At 40.3% G+C, this 21697-nt stretch overlaps 1 protein-coding gene across 7 annotated transcripts in view; it reads left to right on the top strand.

The window, feature by feature from the left end:
• Window positions 1–21697, top strand: part of LOC121854053 (AF4/FMR2 family member 4-like) — a 147330-nt gene that overhangs the window by 105751 nt on the left and 19882 nt on the right. For all 7 annotated transcript variants that reach the window (XM_042348446.1, XM_042348439.1, XM_042348443.1 and 4 more), the window contains 8 exons: window positions 7126–7168; window positions 7321–7375; window positions 8226–8447; window positions 10770–10850; window positions 12075–13690; window positions 19795–19969; window positions 20218–20369; window positions 21049–21286. In XM_042348446.1, the coding sequence (XP_042204380.1) occupies window positions 7126–7168; window positions 7321–7375; window positions 8226–8447; window positions 10770–10850; window positions 12075–13690; window positions 19795–19969; window positions 20218–20369; window positions 21049–21286 (2582 nt within the window). The remainder of the gene's footprint in view (window positions 1–7125; window positions 7169–7320; window positions 7376–8225; window positions 8448–10769; window positions 10851–12074; window positions 13691–19794; window positions 19970–20217; window positions 20370–21048; window positions 21287–21697) is intronic.

Below are 21697 nucleotides of genomic sequence, written 5' to 3'. Positions count from 1 at the left end.
TCCTTCCCCATCTATCATGCTGTCCTACCACATCTATCATGCTGTCTTACCACATCTATCATGCTGTCTTTCCACACCTGTCACATTCTCCTCCCACACCTGTCACACTCCTTCCACACCTGTCACACTCCTTCCACACCTGCCGCGCTCTCTACCGTGCCTGTTGTGTGAGTGACTGTACAGGTAGGTGTGTTGAGTGACAGTAGTGGCGCCTCGCTCACACAAGATGGTGACCTCCAGAAAGGTTTATATATTAAGTAATGTCTTCCTCTCCTGCTGTTGTCCCTCGTCACACACACACACATACACACACTCAAGAGAATGTATGATTACTTAAAATACTCAAATGATACAGTTTTTTTTTATCGGGTGCAGTAGTTATGGTACAATTAGATACATCTTATTAATGGTAAGAGAGAAATTAGTGCCTTTATCTTGTTTATAATTTTTAGAACCATCAGGTATACCGGCACCCACGGTGACTTACACTCACCTCACAGTCGTCCCTCACACCTCACAGTCGTCCCTCACACCTCACAGTCGCCCCTCACACCTCACAGTCGTCCCTCACACCTCACAGTCGCCCCTCACACCTCACAGTCGCCCCTCACACCTCACAGTCGTCACTCACACCTCACAGTCGTCCCTTACAGTCGTCCCTCACAACTCACAGTCGCCCCTCACACCTCCTCTCCTCACTGTATTGGATTTCCTTGTTGAGGTAAAAGAAAACGGCGACTCAGGGTCAGTTTTCCCTGTTTATCACGTTGCAGGACACACACACACTTGAGGTACGTAAGACTCCAAATTATTCCCTACCTTAAGTGTGTCGGGTGTTAGTAAGCTTATTTATTTAAGATAGATTGTAAGTAGAATTTAGCTGTAGTTAAGTTATTAAGTATTAGTTCTGATGTAAGTAGGTAGATAGATGGATTGATAGGTAGGTAGATAGATGGATTGGTAGGTGGATAGATGGATTGATAGGTAGGTGGATAGATGGATTGATAGGTAGGTAGATAGATGGATTGGTAGGTGGATAGATGGATTGATAGGCAGGTGGATAGATGGATTGATAGGCAGGTAGATAGATGGATTGATAGGTAGGTCGTTAGATGGATTGTTTGGCAGGTAGATAGATGGATTGATAGGGAAGTAGATAAAGATAGGTAGATATATATTAAATAAATTCATCTTAAAAGTTTACATTGTAGTGTAGGCATACAAACAGTGCACGTATACAAACAGTGTAGGCATACAAACAGTTTGGCATACAAACAGAGCAGGCATACAAACAGTTTAGGCATACAAACAGTTTAGGCATACAAACAGCAGGTATACAAACAGTGCATGTATACAGTGTAGGCATACAAACAGTGCAGTTATACAAAGTGTTGGCATACAAACAATGCAGGTATGCAAGCATTGCAGGCATGCAAACAGTGCAGGCATACAAACAGTGCAGGTATACAGTGTAGGCATACAAACAGTGCAGGCATTCAAACAGTGCAGGTATACAAACAGTGCAGGTATACAAACAGTGCAGGTATACAAACAGTGCAGGTATACAAACAGTGCAGGTATGCAAACAGTGCAGGTATGCAAACAGTGCAGGTATGCAAACAGTGCAGGTATACAAACAGTCCAGGTATACAAACAGTGTAGGCATATAAACAGTGCAGGCATACAGTAGGTATACAAACAGTGCGGGCATACAAGCAGTGCAGGCATACAAACAGTGTAGGCATACAAACAGTGCAAGTATACAAACAGTGTAGGCATACAAACAGTGCAGGCACACAAACAGTGCAGGCATGCAAACAGTCCAGGTATACAAACAGTGCAGGCATACAAACAGTGCAGGCATACAAACATTGCAGGCACACAGTGTAGGTATACAAACAGTCCAGGTATACAAACAGTGTAGGCATACAAACAGTGTATGCATACAAACAATGCAGGCATACAAACAGTGCAGGTATACAGTGTAGGCATTCAGACTGCAGGTATACATTGTAGGCATACAAACAGTGCAGGCATCCAAACAGTGCGGGCATACAAACAGTGTAGGCATGCAAACACTGTAGGCATACAAGCAGTGCAGGCATACAAACAATGCAGGCATACAAACAGTGCGGGCATACAAACAGTGCGGGCATACAAACAGTGCTGGTATGCAAACAGTGCAGGCATGCAAACAGTGTAGGCATACCAACAGTACTGGCATACAAACAGTGCAGGCATAGTGTAGGCACACAAACTGCAGGCATTCAAACATTGCAGGTATACAAACTGCAGGCATACGAACAGTGCAGGCATACAAACTGCAGTTTTACAAACAGTGTTGGCATACGACCAGTGCAGGCATACAAACAGTGCAGTTACACAAACAGTGTTGGCATACAAACAGTGCAGGTATGCAAGCATTGCAGGCATGCAAACAATGCAGACATACAAACTGCAGGCATACAAACAGTGCAGGTATACAGTGTAGGCATACAAGCAGTGCAGGCATACACATTGTAGGCATACAAACAGTGTATGCATACAGTGTAGGCATACAAACAGTGCAGGCATTCAAACATTGCAGGTATACAAACAGTGCAGGCATACGAACAGTGCAGGCATACAAGCAGTGCAGGCATTCAAACAGTGCATGCATTCAAACATTGCAGGTATACAAACTGCAGGCATACAAGCAGTGCAGGCATACAAACAGTGTTGGCATACAAACATTGCAGGAATACAAACAGTGCAGGCATACAGTGTTGGCATACAAACAGTGCAGGTATGCAAGCATTGCAGGCATGCAAACAGTGCAGGCATACAAACTGTGCAGGCATACAAACAATGCAGGCATATAAACTGTACAGGCATACAAACAGTGCAGGTATACAGTGTAGGCATACAAGCAGTGCAGGAATACAAGCAGTTTGGGCATGCAAACAGTTTAGGCATGCAAACAGTTTAGGCATACAAACAGTGCAGGTATGCAAGCATTGCAGGCATGCAAACATTGCAGGCATACAAACTGTGCAGGCATACAAACAGTGCAGTTATACAGTGTTGGCATACAAACAGTGCAGGTATACAAACAGTTTAGGCATGCAAACAGTTTAGGCATGCAAACAGTTTAGGCATACAAACAGTGCAGGCATACAAACTGTGCAGGCATACAAACAGTGCAGGTATACAAACATTGTAGGCATACAAACAGTCCAGGTGTACAAACAGTAGGCATACAAACAGTGCATGCATACAAACAGTGCAGGCATGCAGTGTAGGCATACAAACAATGCAGGCATTCAAACATTGCAGGTATACAAACTGCAGGCATACAAACAGTTTAGGCATACAAACATTGCAGGCACACAGTGTAGGCATACAAACAGTCCAGGTATACAAACAGTGCAGGCATTCAAACATTGCAGGTATACAAAGTGCAGGGATACAAACTGCTGGCATACGAACAGTGCAGTTATACAAACAGTGGCGGCCTACAAACTGTGCAGGTATGCAGGCATGCAAACAGTGCGGGCATACAAACAGTGCAGGCATACAAACATTGCGGGCATACTAGCAGTGCAGGTATACAAGCAGTTTAGGCATACAAGCAGTTTAGGCATACAAGCAGTTTAGGCATACAAACAGTGCAGGTATACAAACAGTGCAGGCATACAAACAGTGCAGGTATACAAACAACAGGTACAATACGCAGCACCTGGTATACACTAGTCCCCCCTCCCCCCTTGTACTAGTATACCGAGACCAGGTATAGAGACATTAAGATTATGAATACATTTAATGGTAATATTTCCGCTGTTATGGTTCACACATCAACCAATCAGACGCCGCCAGTGTTGTGTATACATGTATTATATTATATACACACTTGCACATAATTATCCTACAGTTACAGTCTGGTTACAAAGCAAACACATTGTTCATTAATTGTAGCAGAAAACCAAACAAAACTGCGTGTTTCATGTTTGTTACAATATGGACGGACACAAGGGACAGACAACACCGAGGTGCAGTATTGTAGCGTCGCCAAAGGTTACAGTGTCAGGTGTGGGAACTGATTAATTAATATACGGAAAAATACAGTTTTATTGTTGTCTTTGTTGAGTACAATAATACTTGTTACATCCGTGTTTTGGTGAGTACAAGTACTCTCCTGTTATGTACATCAGTTTGTATATACCTATGTACATTGCTTATACATTTATACACATTGGATAATTGTTTACGTATTATTATTATTGTTGTTGTTATTATTGTGAAAATAGCCGTAAAATTATATTATTCGTATTTTACACTAAATATACTGTATAAACTCAGGGATAATATATACTTACATAAGTCTATATACATCGTAGATACATTTATATACATCGGAGTAACCTTGTGACAGCGTGTGTGTATTGTCCACGAATTTATACTTAGTAAGATACCACACCCCGCCCCAGAGCCTATCATGCCCCTTGTAACACGCGAGGAACACCTGGTAGCGTTACGCGCACACACACACCCACACACCTTTGATACTAAATGGCGGGTGTTACTAAGCGTGGTAGAGCTCTGATGCTAATACTGTTGTTATCATCGGAAGTGAGTGAGTGGTGTATCACAACAGACTAATGGCTGTACATTTTACTCGACTGCTTTATGTGACAATAGTTTCTCGCGTGATTAATTAATTTTGCGCGGGCGGGGTGAGTGATGCGGTGTGTAATGATTCGGCGGGTAGCTGTGGGTGACGGTAAATGTTAGCTATATCTCCAGGTCTGTCCAGTGCTTGTCTTGTCCCAGTTGAAGACAGAGTGAAACAGTTCATGTGATCGTTATAATGTGTATTCTTACAAGTTGTTGAACAGTTTTATAAGATAAATTTTGCGTGATTTTCGGCATTCAAACTCTTGCTGCTGATGTGTTGTAAACCACCTCTATACAACAATAATTTAATAGGTATTCCTGTACATTACTTAACACTAGTTGTTTCCAAATTGCGATCATTGACTCTAATACCAATTTAGCCATTAAAAAGTAAGTGTAATTATGGTCTCGCTGGTGTTGCTATTTTCACTACAGTTTAGTAATGACACATTGTTTAGCAAGACGCGCGGCGCGGTTGCCAGGTGTAAGGCATCTTCCTCCCAGCATGACAGAAAACGGTTTTCAGGGGAGACTCTTTTCCCAGGCTGACAATTTTCCGCGGCTGTACAATTGTAAGATTTAATGGTCGCGTGGCTCATGTTTTTGTTATTATTAATAACACAGATGGATTTTAAGCATAGAGGCCATGTTTTATTAGAAGATGGAGCGGTTTTGTGAGGGCCTCGGATGTTACGGGTAGGATGAGGCAGGTGGTGGTTTGGACAGGCATGGTCCACCACGTGCCTCATGACAACCATCACGGTCTATCCTCACTCTAGTTTATCCCTATTCGTTTTATTTTATTTATATTTTATTAAAGACATTATAATATTATATGAAGATGTGAAGACGTTGTGACAAGCGTCAACACTTGCCCCAACTGGCTCTGGAATTCCCTCCTGCCCCTTTGCCCCCGCATTTCACACACTCCCTCCCTTTCCCGCGCCTCAGCGAAGGACACCCAGGTTTTTCCTCATCTGGCGCCGTCTGTTTGGTATGATTTACGAGGTGGTAGCGTGTCCACTAAGTGACTGGTCTTCATCGTGAAGCAGCACAGATTCCCGCCTTCCTGCCTCACTAGCTTGGTTTAATGTGGTCACGAGTGGGAGGTGGAAGCAACGTGCGTGATATCACGGGGTAGAAGCCATAGGTAGCGTCAAGAGAAAGTCGTGATAATCGGCAGTGGTGTGGGAGACGCCGAGGAGCTCATTGATCAGGCCGTTGCCATAGCGACGCACCCCCCAGCCCCTCACTTCTGCCTGGCCCCTCACCCCCATCACGTACTCCACGCTCCTAGCGGCAGCGCCACGCACCAAAACACTACACTTACTAAACCTCTACTTAGCCAGTGCCACACCTGATGATCGCAGATAAGCTCTACACTCAGTGTTGTTGATTGGTGACACTACAAGACGGCGGAGGCGGCGGTAGTCAGGCTGTAGTGATTGTTAGTGGCGCTACCGTGGTTGATGCTGGCGCTGTGCTGGTGTTGAGTGTTTAGTGCTCATGTTGTACAGTGTTCGCGCCACCTGGCAATGTGCGGGAGAGACACGAGTCACAGCTGTGTGTGCTGCTACCAGTGTGTCATGTACAGTGAAGGGTGCCCCGCCTCGCACTATTGGTATTGGTGCTGTAGCTGGCTGCGTGTGTGGGCCAGGGTGTAAGGCAGGCAGGAGGGATGCGGATGTACCAGGGGCCACTACCGGCGCCAGGGGGGCTGCCGCTGACTGCCCGTCGCAGCAGGGCATCAGGACACCTGCCCACGGCTCGTGCCCATCACCACCACCACCGTACCGCACATCATCCTGCTGCCCCTCTTGTCACCTCACAACCACCTGCACCACGCCCCCATCACCACTACCACAGGACTGGCCATGGCCACAACCACAGGACTGGCCATGGCCACAACCACCATCACCACCACCATAGCTCCGGTAACCAACAAGGTAGGTTAAGGAGCCCGCCCGTGCACATCGGTTAGCGCGCCACCAAACAGTACTGTCCTGCCACCCGCGTGTCTTGGCCCACTATTCTAGAAACTAACACTTGAGATAAATGGTCACTTGATAATTATTGCTTTAACAGTTGTCATAGAATGAAGGCTGACGGTGACTCATCACAGCGGAACCTGGTCATTTTGCCTGGAATTTGAAATTGTTGTTTGTGTTGCTTGTTATCCAGGAAAACATTTATGACGCTTTACAAGAGAGAGCATGTCATTATAATGGAGTTTACGGTGTAGGTGTTCTGGTGTCGCTTCACTGCTGTGATGACTCGGCTCAGTCACTTTATTATTATTAACAACTATCAGGAGAGGAACTACTCTGATGTGTATAAATAAATGTTTAGGTGAGAAACATTACCATTACACCATACACTATTATTGTACTGTATACACAAATAAATGTATTTAATTTATTATCATTATTTGAGAGTAATATTTGATTAACTTATTCCATTTTATTATTTCAGGCAAAGGTCTGGAAATGTCACGTTCAAAACAACCAAAAGCCCTGTAAGTTTTCATTGTTGTTGTTTTGCCTGTGTTATATCGGTATACTGTAAACCCTCGTAGTCTGGGATATTTATAAGCCATAATTGTTTCATCTGTACTGTATCTATTATTTATTGAGTGAGATAAAATTTTTACATTTCTTGGGTTTACAGAGAGGGAAGCCATGTCAACGATGAGCTTATCTTATCAGAGGACAGCGAAGACGAGGTGGGTACCATTTGTTGACTTAGTACTGTACGGTGTAGAGTAATCCAGTATACTTATGAACAGTGTTAGAGTAATACAGTATACTTATTAACAGGGTTAGAGTAATACAATATACTTATGAACAGTGTTAGAGTAATACAGTATACTTATGAACAGTGTTAGAGTAATACAGTATACTTATGAACAGTGTTAGAGTAATACAGTATACTTATTAACAGTGTTAGAGTAATACAATATACTTATGAACAGTGTTAGAGTAATACAGTATATTTATTAACAGTGTTAGAGTAATACAGTATATTTATGAACAGTGTTAGAGTAATATATTATACTTATGAACAGTGTTAGAGTAATGCAGTATACTTATGGTCTGTTACATATTAGTACATTATACTTGTAGTCAGTGTTGCATATTAGTACAGTATATTTGTAGTCAGTATTATATAGTACGGTATGCTTATAATATTTATAGGATCAGTGTTACACAGTACAATAAACTTGTAATCAGTGTTGTGTAGTACAGTATACTTGTATAATCAGTAATACAGAAGAGTACAGTTTATATTTCCGCTGATGATGGTTTTTTGAATACCTGTATACTGTACATTATTTGCAAAGGTTGAAGAGTAATGCTGTGCAGTATAATGTATACAGTATTAATAGTGTAGTAGGGAAGGTGGTGAGAGCACTTAGAATTTAATAATTTTCGTTATACAGTACTACTGTACAGTGGTTGTAAATGGTAAATTGGATAGTTACTTAGTTTAGGAGAGTTTAGTGTAGTAAGGAGTCACATAGCGTTTACCCTCATTGTTAAGGTGACATATAAGAGCATTGTAATGTATTGCAGGAGAGGGAAGGTGGGGCAACCAATACCAGACCTCTACTTTCCACCACCCAGTTTGGCACCCCTGCTGGCCACTTACAGTCCTCTCTAGGAGGTCACACAAATTCAGTTCCCCCACTCTCGCCAATTTCACCAAAGACGTCGGAGGAATCTTCCACCTCGGACGACACCAGCGATGACTCGGATGTGTCGTCTGATGATGAGCAGCCCGAGTGCTCCCCAAAGGTAATGAAAGATGTTCTTTTGACGTTAGGCGAGGACTCATGCGCCTTTGATAGCCAACCAAGACTATCCACTACAAAGTGTTTGAAGTTAGTTACCAGCAAGTAGTTAGTAATGTGTGGGTAAAATTGTCCACTTAGTTTTACATATTTTCATCATTGTGTAAAACGGTTTTTATCAAACAATTATTCTCTTTATATAATGAAGGCATGACGTTTTGTATTAGCTTTTTTATGAAAAGATATTCTGTACTTTATTTAACTATGTGCTACTTGCTCAATTGATTTATTATATAGTATAGTATTGAAGCTTAAAAAACACATAAGTTTACACCTTGGTAGTCAACTGTACCTGACTCAATTGATGATCTGCCACCAGCCAAAACAACCTGTATTATATCTGCTTAAGTTATAAAACCCAGGGCATCTGACCATAACAGTTGCCAATTAATTCACTGATTAGTTTTTACCTGTGTGTTGTAACCATAGTTGTTAAGAAAAGGATATTAGAGGCAACAGCTGCCACATATTACGCGTTGTAGATCTGACACGGACATAAGGATCGTTGTGGAACCAAGCCCCCAACCCCCGGCCTTCAATTGTACACAGCTGTCACTTGGGAGTTTATCTCAGTAATTTTCAATACTGTATGGTCTTGGTCCCTGCCGTCATCTGGTATAGAACCAGAGATTGTATGTTTGTGGTACAGTACAGTGGTTGTCTGTTTCAGGAAGAAACAGACCCACATACTGTGATGTACTGTACACTATCCTCTCATGTTTGCTCACTTGTGATCCTTTATTTTAGATCATGGGGGAATGTTTCATATTGTCTGACCATTGTGGACAGGTTTGGGTTTATCACCGAGTGAGTGCCTTGGTACAACACTTGTTTTCCCACCCAAAAAAATAAATTACATCCGTCTTCCTTGTGTTATACCCAAGTAAATGTTCCTTACAAAAGTCAACTCCAAGGACTTGTTTTTATTGTCAGTAATCCATACTGCACTTTACAGTACTCGGTTTGTTCACTATTTAAGTGTTGTAGCCCTTTCATATACAGTAATCTACACACATAATTATGTAATTTGAAAAATTGCTCAAAACTGTACTGTAGTTGTGAATATTGTACAGTACTGTACTTTATTTTAGCAAAGCCGAGTTCATATCATGGTTTAGGTGTACTGTACTGTCTCCTGCGATACGTTACTTGAAATAACACGGAACCTTGAAGTGCTTCTTTTTTCTGTAGGGTTTATTAAGGACCTTTGTTAGGAACTGATTTAGGTTTACATACAGTGGTGGTTGGTGGTATTGAGGGTCTAAACAACGAATCACTCATCTGCTCACAAACTAAGTTCTCACCTACCAGAGGTATTACACTGTATAAATTTGTTGATGTGTTTTCTACCTGTTGAATGGGTCACTCACTCTCCTTGCTGGGGCATACTGTACTGATCCACTCAGTGGACACAGCACGGCACTTTGGTTTGGTCCTCCCTTCCACCTCTAAGGTTTCCTTGGAAGATTTTCTCTATACAGTATTTATTTATTTATTGATTTTGTGGGGGTGGGGGGTATGTTGAGTGTAGCAAAAGTTCAGGGATGCCATTGCATCTTTATCCTTTTTTGTTTTCCTTATTTGTATACAGTAATGATAATTAATGGTTTATTGAAAGAACATGGCTGAAAAGCCTGACCTTATACATTCAGCAGAGATGGGAATGGGTCACATAATTGACAAATAATATACTAGTAACATAAGTGGTATACATTGGATACATAATAACAACATACAAGGAATGTCATCATAGTAACAATACAAAAGTAAGAATGGCAGGGAGTAAACACCTGGTTAACTACGAGTTGTTGATAATTTTTACAATGTTTATGTCTGTGTGTGTATCATGAACCATCAGCCACCAGTAACACTGTTGCTCCTAACACTCCCTATAAATAGCTGTGATTACAAGAGGAAGGTCAAAAACTAATCATTGCCTTAATGTAAAGCCACCATAAGCAAAATGGCCTGGATTCTCTGGCACTGTAATGCACTTTAGCGGGATATCATGAGTTGCTTTGTTCAGGGCTGGTGGTCATGACTGGCACCTCAGGATTAGTCTTCCAGTTATAGAGCACTGTACAGTACAGTACTGTATATTGTTTTATTAAAATACTGTATACAGAAATTCATAGGAATATTTTCTTAGGTTGCGTAGAATTATTTTTGCGAGGTTGACCTGCAGGTACTTAATATTATCTTTATACTGCATTTTATTGTGTGAAGATTGAGTTGTTCGCTCATTAGAATCCTTGTACCACCACAGCCAGAAGAGGGCAACTCCAATGCGTGGAAGCTGGACAACTTCATCACGCAGAGGAAGACCAACTCTCCTTTATCACAGGGGGTATGTGACTCTTTCTTTATCGTAGATGTCTCCAAGCTTTTACTACAAAATTTCTTTCTTAGTCGGATTGTTGTAGTTCTTTCACTTCATTACTGTACAGTATTTACATCTGAGCTGAACAAAATTCCAAATGTTTGAACTTTTTAAAATGTATTTTGAAAAAAGCATCACAATGTAGTGCAAGTACAGTGGTCCCTCGGTTAATGAACGGCTCGATTAACAAAATTTTGGTTAAGGAATTACCTCCCATAAGGATCTTCAATTTGGTTAACGAACAAAACTTCGATTAACGAAATCCTTACGACAAACACACTTTATTGTGAGCATCAGCTGATGGGCTAGTCTGCCAATTCAGTAATCTGTTCTATGTTTACATTCGTTTCCAGTGGAATAAATATAAAGAAAGTTGTGCTCTTTAATAAATGTTCATTTTTTTAATTAAAATTATTAGTTACTTTAAAATTTAGTTAACATATTGATAATATATGCAGTACAGGGAACTAGTTTTTTTGTGCGCCCATCAGCCTCTTAACTCGCCCACTAGGCATCAGTGTGGCTCTGTTTACAGTGGAGTGAACATCGATTTTGTTGGTGTCTTGAATATTTTTGCATTTTTACATTAAAATTATTGGTCATTCTGAAATTTAGTTAACGTATTAATAATATATAGCGCAGTGCAGTGTTGATTTACATAAAATAATCTTGAATTACTCCTAGTGAACTTAAAATTTTATTGGTGAAATTACTGAATCAAGCATGGGTCCCCTGAAAGGTGATTTCTCCTCTGTCCCCACTTCCTTCTCTTCTCCCTTCTCTTCCACCCCCACTTCTAATTCCCATCATCATCATCAACCAGGAACCTTCTACATACACACCTCAAAGTAAGTGTACTTTACTGCATTTTTTTTTACTTTGTATGTACTTTTCTGTGAGCTGAAATCAGTTACCCAATATCCCATTGAAACAATGGATTCGGTTAACAAAATTTTCAGTTAACAAACGACTCTGTGGAACGAATTGTGTTTGTTAACCGAGGGACCATTTTATTTGCCTCGCAACTAAAGGAGTAACTTTTTAATGATTGAAATATAAGTTAAAAACTTTAGTTATAAGTTAATATCCATGATATTTATAGACTATTGTACTGTACAATTAAATTTCCTTTTTGTTTTTTTCTTTACTTCCATTTCATTTATTTAATTATGTCGTTACTCTTTCATGAAGATTGCCGCTGCTGGGTCAGCGTCGGGGCCTCGGCCCGAGAGCAAGCCACAGATGGAGGTTACGCCGCCCACTCTGCCATCTAAAGAAAAGCGGGACCGTCGCGTCAGCAAGCTGCCCTCGGCCTCCAACCCCTGTGGTCGTGGCACTCGGGCTAGTCTGGAGCTGAGAGGGCGAGTCAAGCCAGAAAAAACTGGGGTTTATGACGACTCCTCAGATGAAAGAGAGCCACACCCTCGCAGGACTCCCTGTATATCTGCGGAGCTACGGCAGACGCCAAAGCATGGTAAGGACCACGAATCCAGGGCCAGGCAGTCGAAGACGAAGGCGGCATCCTGCAGCCGTCTGCTGTGTTCAGACAGTGACTCCGACTCAGAGCCAGGCAGTCCCAGAAAGTCTGGAGCGACTCAGTCGTCGGGTAGTTGTAATAGTGCCGGTAAAGGAATACCAAAAGTCTCCGAGAAAATTCCAAAAACTAATGTTAGCCAAATCTCGCGGGAGCCAAACAAGAAGCCCCCGAGGAAGAAATCTGACTCCTCAAAGAAAGACAGTCATATAGGTGCCAAATCTGAGAATGGAAAATCAAAGCGTGAAAGAAAATCCATGGAGTTCGTACCATCTGACATTGACACTGACTCTGACAGTGACAGCATTATTGATGTAGTGAACACATCCCCTGATAAGTTACAATCTAGGGTGACACCGTCGTCACAGTGTACTCCATCAAGGACACCTAAAGGTGTTCCCAGTCCTGTGAAATCAGTCCAGGCAAGCCCCCATGTATCTACCATGAATGTTAGTGCTACGTATAAGGACAATGTAAAAAGATCCAATGGTAGAGGACTTAGTGAAGCCATAAGTTCAGAATCATTAACAAGTAAAAGTGAGGATGAATTACACTCTCCTTCTGGTCGAGGCCAGAGTAGTTCTCAAAAAGTGGATGTTGCAAGAGACAAGGGGGCACTGGTGAACCGGGCATTTAGCACGTCGGCCAAGAAAGACAAAGGGGGACGGGAAAGGGACCCATTGGAAAAAAATAAGAAAGGGAAAAATTTAAGTGAAAAAGTTAGTTGTAATAATAAAGACACAAGTGAGAAAAGTAAGAGAGAGAGAAGTAGAGGTGTGAGTGAATCAAGTTGTGTGGACAACAGATTAGAGGTGAGGCCTAGTGCTTCTCCTGTAGTGAATAAGTTGTGCAAGTCTCCCATAGTTAGTGCAGAACCAAAAGTGCCCATACCCCAGGTACAATATGAAAATGGTGTTCCAAAACTCACATGTACAATACCCCTTAGCTTTATTGAAAAAGTGCCCAAATCTAGTGTAAATGGTGCATCGTATGTATGTAAAACTGAAGTCAAGGAAGAGGTAGATAAAAAGAAAGTCCTTGACAATAGAACTAAAGAAGGGAAAGGCAAAAGAAAAACATGTGACCCTAATACTAAAGCGTCTGAAGATGCGTCAAAGCGAAAAATAATTACGTCCATATTTGGTGGTGTTAAGAGAGTAGACCATGAGAGTGATGATGACAAGGTGAAGAAAGAAGTGAAGAAGGAGAAGAATGACAGTGATGAGGAATATGAAAATAATGAAGTAAAGTCATCATCTGTCAGTGTGAAAGAGTGAGTAGTAGTTCATTATGTTTACTAACTGACCTTTCTAAACCAGTCCTTCATGTGTGGGTGACTGCAACAAACATTAATGATGGTGCAGGTGACTGTAACAAACATTAATGATGGTGCAGGTGACTAACAAACATTAATGATGTGGGTGACTAACAAACATTAATGATGGTGTGGGTGACTGTAACAAACATTAATGATGGTGCAGGTGACTGTAACAAACATTAATGATGGTGCAGGTGACTGTAACAAACATTAATGATGGTGCAGGTGACATTAATGATGGTGCAGGTGACTGTAACAAACATTAATGATGGTGTGGGTGACTGTAACAAACATTAATGATGGTGTGGGTGATTGTAACAAACATTAATGATGGTGCAGGTGACTGTAACAAACATTAATGATGGTGCAGGTGATTGTAACAAACATTAATGATGGTGCAGGTGACTGTAACAAACATTAATGATGGTGCAGGTGACTGTAACAAACATTAATGATGGTGTGGGTGACTGTAACAAACATTAATGATGGGGTGGGTGACTGTAACAAACATTAATGATGGGTGGGTGACTGTAACAAACATTAATGATGGTGTGGGTGACTGCAACAAACATTAATGATGGTGCAGGTGACTGTAACAAACATTAATGATGGTGCAGGTGACTGTAACAAACATTAATGATGGTGCAGGTCACTAACCAACATTAATGATTGTGCGGGTGACTGTAACAAACATTAATGATGGTGCAGGTGACTGTAACAAACATTAATGATGGTGTGGGTGTCTGTAACTAACATTAATGATGGTGCAGGTGACTGTAACAAACATTAATGATTGTGCGGTTGACTGTAACAAACATTAATGATGGTGCAGGTGACTGTAACAAACATTAATGATTGTGCAGTTGACTGTAACAAACATTAATGATGGTGCAGGTGACTGTAACAAACATTAATGATGGTGCAGTTGACTATAACAAACATTAATGCTGGTGCAGGTGACTGTAACAAACATTAATGATGGTGTGGATGATTGTAACAAACATTAATGATGGTGCAGGTGACTAACAAACATTAATGATGGTGTGGGTGACTAACAAACATTAATGATGGTGCAGGTGACTGTAACAAACATTAATGATGGTGCTGGTGACTGTAACAAACATTAATGTTGGTGCAGGTGACTGTAACAAACATTAATGATGGTGTGGATGATTGTAACAAACATTAATGATGGTGCAGGTGACTAACAAACATTAATGATGGTGTGGTGACTAACAAACATTAATGATGCAGGTGACTGTAACAAACATTAATGATGGTGCAGGTGACTGTAACAAACATTAATGATGGTGCAGGTGATTGTACAAAACATTAATGATGGTGCAGGTGATTGTAACAAACATTAATGATAGGGTGATCAAAAAACATTAATGATGCAGCAGGTGACTGTAACAAACATTAATGATGGTGCAGGTTACTGTAACAAGCATTAGTGATGGTGCAGGTGATTGTAATATGAATTAATTTTGATGCAGGTGACTGTAACAAACATTAATGATGGTGTGGGTGACTGTAACAAACATTAATGATGGTGCGGGTGACTGTAACAAACATTAATGATGGTGCAAGTGACTGTAACAAACATTAATGATGGTGCAAGTGACTGTAACAAACATTAATGATGGTGCAGGTGACTGTAACAAACATTAATGATGGGGTGGGTGACTGTAACAAACATTAATGATGGGGTGGGTGACTGTAACAAACATTAATGATGGAGTGGGTGACTGTAACAAACATTAATGATGGTGTGGGTGACTGTAGCAAACATTAATGGTGGTGCGGGTGACTAATAAACATTAATGATGGTGCGGGTGACTGTAACAAACATTAATGATGGTGCAGGTGACCTTAACAAACATTAATGATGGTGCAGGTGACTGTAACAAACATTAATGATGGTGCAGGTGACCTTAACAAACATTAATGATTGTGCGGGTGACTGTAACAAACATTAATGATGGTATGGGTGACTGTAACAAACATTAATGATGGTGGTGACTAACAAACATTAATGATGGTGCAGGTGAGTAACAAACATTATTAATGATGGTGCAGGTGACTCAAATAAACATTAATGATGGTGCGGATGACTGTAACAAACAGTAATGATGGTGCAGGTAACTATAACAAACATTAATGATGGTGCAGGTGACTGTAACAAACATTATTGATGGTGCAGGTGACTGTAACAAACATTAATGATGGTGCAGGTGACTGTAACAAACATTGATGATGGTGCAGGTGACTGTAACAAACATTAATGATGGTGCGGGTGACTGTAACAATTATTAATGATGGTGCAGGTTACTGTAACAAACATTAATGATGGTGCAGGTGACTGTAACAAACATTAATGATGGCGCAGGTGACTGTAACAAACATTAATGATGGTGCAGGTGACTGTAACACACTTTAATGATGGTGTGGATGATTGTAACAAACATTAATGATGGTGTGGATGACTGTAACAAACATTAATGATGGTGCAGGTGACTAACAAACATTAATGATGGTGCAGGTGACTGTAACAAACATTAATGATGGTGCAGGTGACTGTAACAAACATTAATGATGGTGGGTGACTGGAACAAACATTAATGTGACAAACATAATGAATGATGATGCTGGTGACTTGCAACAAACATTAATGATGCGCGGGTGACTGTAACAAAACATTAATGATGGTGCAAGTGAATGTAACAAACATTAATGGATAGTGCAGGTGACTGTAACAAACATTAATGATGCAGGTGACTGTAACAAACATTAATGATGGTGCAAGGACTAACAAACATTAATGATGGTGCAGGTGACTGTAACAAGCATTAATGATGGAGCAGGTGACTGTAACAAACATTAATGATGGTGCAGGTGATTGTAACAAACATTAATGATGGTAGGTGACTGTAACAAACATTAATGATGGCAGGTGACTGTAACAAACATTAATGATGGTGCAGGTGATCGTAACAAACATTAATGATGGTGCAGAACTGTAAACATTAATGATGGTGCGGGTGACTGGAACAAACATGAATGATGGTGCAGGTGGTAACAAACGTTAATGATGGTGCAGGTGATCAACAAACATTAATGATGGTGCAGGTGACTGTGACTGTAACAAACATTAATGATGGCAGGTGACTGTAACAAACATTAATGATGGTGCAGGTGACTGTAACAAACATTAATGATGGTGCAGGTGACTGTAACAAACATTAATGATGGTGCAGGTGACTGTAACAAACATTAATGATGGTGTGGGTGACTGTAACAAACATTAATGATGGTGCAGGTGATTGTAACAAACATTAATGATGGTGCGGGTGACTGTAACAAACATTAATGATGGTGCAGGTGATTGTAACAAACATTAATGATGGTGCAGGTGATTATAACAAACATTAATGATGGTGTGGGTGTCTGTAACAAACATTAATTGTGGTGCGGTTGATTTTAACAAACATTAATGAAGGTGTAGGTGACTGTAACAAACATTAATGATGGTGTGGGTGTCTGTAACAAACATTAATTATGGTGCGGTTGATTTTAACAAACATTAATGAAGGTGCAGGTGACTGTAACAAACATTAATGAAGGTGCAGGTGACTGTAACAAACATTAATGATGGTGCAGGTGACTAACAAACATCTTAAGAGGCCTGTTGGTAAATGTATATTACAGATTTTGTAGAAAAAATAGCAACAATAATTTCGGATTTTGATTATTTTGACTGAAGATAAAGTTACTCTCATAGTATTGAACTTTTTTAGATGAATTTTGTTCCCAGAGGTGTTGACTTCACACCATCACACTCATTATTACCCAAGTAATATATGACACTGGCTGGAGATTGGTGTAGCACTGCCACTCTTACTTTTTGGACGGGCAATACCACCTCCTAGTATCAAAAAGAAACACAAACGGATGGACTTGAGATGTGTGAAAATGATGGGGTAAGGACTGGTGTGTCAAACAAAATGGAATGAGTTGATTATAATTGAAGAAGAAAAACTTGGGTGTTTGATGAGTAGGAATGATAAGTGTTGTGCTTAATGTTGTGGTGAGGTGTAGAGTGTATGATAGGCAGGTATTGTACTGTACTTTCACGGTATTATGGTTCAGATGAATGAGGGAAGGGAGGGAGGTAGGTAGGTAGGTTCTGGGCAGATGCATGAGGTAGTGGTAGTGGATTACAGTGTCAGAGTTGGAGATGAAAGAGCCGAAGGGATTATGGGCAAGTATATACGAGTTCGAGGAATATATTGATATGGAGACAATTATGTGCGAGTGTGTTTGATGTTTATGATGATGATGAGTAGTACAATACTATGTTCCAAAAGGAAAGAAATTCATACGTCCACCCGGAAAGGAGACAATGGAGAAGACAGATATACAGTATTATAGACTGTTGATGGATGGAAGATAAAGTGCAAGTCACCTGATGTTATTAGTGTGATACAAAACAAGGGACAGCACAGGGAGTGTTTACTTGGAGGGGGGTAAGATTTATTAACAGTTAGTGAATGCTAAAAGGTAAAAATGGTGTATGAAGTTAATAAAAGTTGATGAGCTGAGAAAAGAATGTAACTGGAAGGAAAATAAAAATGTAAGGAAATGATAGAGATAAGGTAGACATGTGTAAAGGGCACAACAATTGAAGAACAATTCAAGAGTGTAGACCTAGTATATTAGGAAGGAGTAGAGGAATGAGAGGTTGGTAGTGTGCAGAGTCCCTTCTCTGCTGAATAAAATCATCTAGCATTAGGAAGAGAAGGTGCATGAGAGGGACTTGGAAAGGAAATAATTGGTTAAAGGATGTAAGGGAATTGACAGATTAAAGGTATGGAGGGAAGGTCTTCATGAGAGAGGTTGTTTCAAAGTGAATTGGATAGAATCAGCAACCAGAGAGATAATTGCTTATAGTCAGTTTAGAATGAAAAGGACATAATTTGCAAAAAAGAAGAAGTAAGAGTGAAAGGGAGAATATTATGCGCAACAGCTAAAATCAACAGAGAGAGAGAGAGAGAGAGAGATAGATTTATATATCTTAGGGAATTGCTAGTTGAATTATGTCTTAGCAAAAGAGGAAAAGTGAAAAGAGAGGAGGTGAGCTTGGCTGTAAGCTTAAGAATGGTAAGGCATCAGGAGTGGGTGGAAGAACTTTGAAGTGCTACGAATGGAAGCTCAAATAGTGATAGAATTATTGATGAACGTTGAGGCTGTGTGTTGGTGAGGGAAGGACAGCTACTAAAGGAATGAGAGAGAGCAAGTATAGGTTCTCTGTAAAAAGATGATGAGAATGAATGGAAATATTATTGAGAGAATATTACCACAAGTATATAAGGGGAAGAGCAGAGTTGGCTCAGAATAGGAGGAGGAAGTGTAGGTGAAGTCTTGTCACTGACCCCTTGTGTATGGGGCTGCCTCTCAGCTGAATAAAATGGTCTATCATCCAAATAAACTCTTAAAAGTGGCGTCCCCGTAGTGAAGGAATTAAGAACACGAGCGACATGTTTCTGGAGAAGACAAATAACTTGTGACAATAATGGATTTAGAGGAGCATTTGATGGAGTAGATAAAAGAGTGGTGTAGGAAGTATTACTACTGTTTGCAGTAAATAGGAGAGTGAAGGAAGTTGCTGTTCTAGAGTCTTGAATATTGTTCAGTATTGTCCCTGGATGAGGTAGTAAGTGAGGTGACAGTAAGAAGTGAAAGTATTATGAATAATTGTACAGTTGTGGAGTTATTTATGGGAGTTGATGGTTCGTGTAATACTCTTGTTTTGGGTTCTGCAGCATTAGCGGGAAAAAGCATAAAACGGTGCCAAAAATAAAGAGTGACACCATTAAGGAAAGGTGGATGGTAACCTGGGCACTGGAGAACATTGTTACTTTCATGATGATTTATTTGTGTGATAGGCAGCTGTAAAATGAAGGCACTATGCTAGTCCTCTTTATCAGAGTCATGATAAATTATTATTGATTCTTTTTTTGTGAAAGGAATGCATAATATCTTAAATATTTCTTGAGCAGGGAACCTGAAGAAGCATCAATGGGTCGGCCAAGCAGCATAAGACAACGTAATGTGTCTGCCAGCCCCATGTCCTCTGTGTCTTCAGACACCTCAAGTTCCAGACAATACAGAAAGAAGAAGAGAGACAGACAGACAGAAAAGTCACCATCTTCTCGTGATAGAAAAAGGCCAAAAGTAAGTAAATGCAGCAGATTGACTATAAATGACAGGTATACTGTAATGTGTGTTGGTCACCATAACAGGGGAGATCTTTTGTAATAATTCTTAAAGTTACTGAGTCTGAGTTTGAGTCCAGGAGTATAATTATTTTACTTAAATGTCGTTCAACAAAATCCTTTATAAATTTGGGAAATTGAAGGCATGAATGTATCCATTCATAAACCTTTAAGAAATTGTGTAACTAAAAGCATGTTATATTTCAGAGTAACAGTGAACGTCAGCCTCCAGAGTACACAAGTTTAGTGGCTGGAGGCAGCAACTCCTGTGACGACTGTGACCTTCGCAGAAGTAGAAGAGATGGCAGCGTGGAGAGTGAACAATGTGCTTCATCAAGAAAACGAGGACATGATAGCAGGTTGGTTGTGTGTGTGTGTGTGTGTCACATGAAGGTTAGCCCCACTTTTGTCTTGAGATTAAAACACACTAACCTAATGTAACTCCCCAGGTAATGTTAGTGTTTAATCATCAGGTGAAATAAGCTGGGGGCTAATTTTCATGTTGTCATTGTTATTAACTTAGACTGTGGAAGACTAGGTATTGATTTACACGTTAGGACCTTGACTGGGTTTTACATCTAAAGCATCGAACTTAATAATCAGAGACTTTGCAACCCAGGCTTTTTTTTAGGAGAGTGTATGCATTAGCTTCTATTCGTTGTGAAGTGATGGTTGTGTTTAGCTTAATATTAAGGTTTTTTTTTTAGTAGATGGGGCAGTGTTGTGTGTAGTGAAGGAGATAAACATAATAGTAATACAAAAAGAGAAGTAACATGGAGTGAACATACAAATTAACTACAGATATGGAAGTAATCTCCTTGGAGAGTTGATATTGGTACATTCCCATTGGGGAGAGAGAGATTATGATGTGCTGTTAATATTTAGTTTAAATTTGACACACTGATGTTTCTGTATGTTGTCTTTTATCAAGTGGTGTTCGTTCAATAGTAATATTTTCTTAGTCCAGCTGTAAAGTTCCCTACAACACACATAGTCATCAGAGACAAGAATTTGTGGTTACAGTGTCTCTGTTTTCAGCTTGGAGAGCATCAGAAGCAGCTCCCGGAACAACAATGAGTCTGGAGAAAAACGTAACAAGAAACCAAAGGTGTCCAAGAGCAAGGATCCTGGTGAGGCTGCTGTTGGTAGTCCCAGCATAAGGTCGGCTAGTCAACGCACGGCTGATGATAGTCAACATGCCTGGACTCAAGAGAAAGAAGATTCCTGGCAACTGAAATATCCTCAAAGACTCCAGCATTCTCAACAATCTAGTCAGGTGAGGCTTTGCTGCCTAATTTTTTGTACATTTTCCACACGTGAGCTTGACTCCTGCTTCTGCACACATGTATTGTTCACTACTGTACCAACAAACAAGTAAACATTTTCAGTACTTTTTGAGGAGGTGGCCAGACAAAATGTTGGTTAATTTTGAAAATTATAATTGCAGCCACACACACACACACACACACACTGCACGGCTGCAACTCTATTAATAAACCGTTTATTATTATTATTATTATTATTATTATTATTATTATTATTATTATTATTATTACACACACACACACACACACACACAATGACTTTAAATTCTCAGGCACCTAGTTGTTGCCATTCCCCAAATATGTAACTGTATATTTTCAGCCTTATGGCTGCCAAGCTCTTTCAATAAACCGTTAATTATTAT

Source organism: Homarus americanus, unplaced genomic scaffold, assembly GCF_018991925.1.
Source record: "Homarus americanus isolate GMGI-L3 unplaced genomic scaffold, GMGI_Hamer_2.0 scaffold55399, whole genome shotgun sequence".
In the NCBI taxonomy this organism is placed as follows: domain Eukaryota; kingdom Metazoa; phylum Arthropoda; class Malacostraca; order Decapoda; family Nephropidae; genus Homarus; species Homarus americanus.
This window is presented reverse-complemented; position numbering and strand designations above follow the sequence as displayed.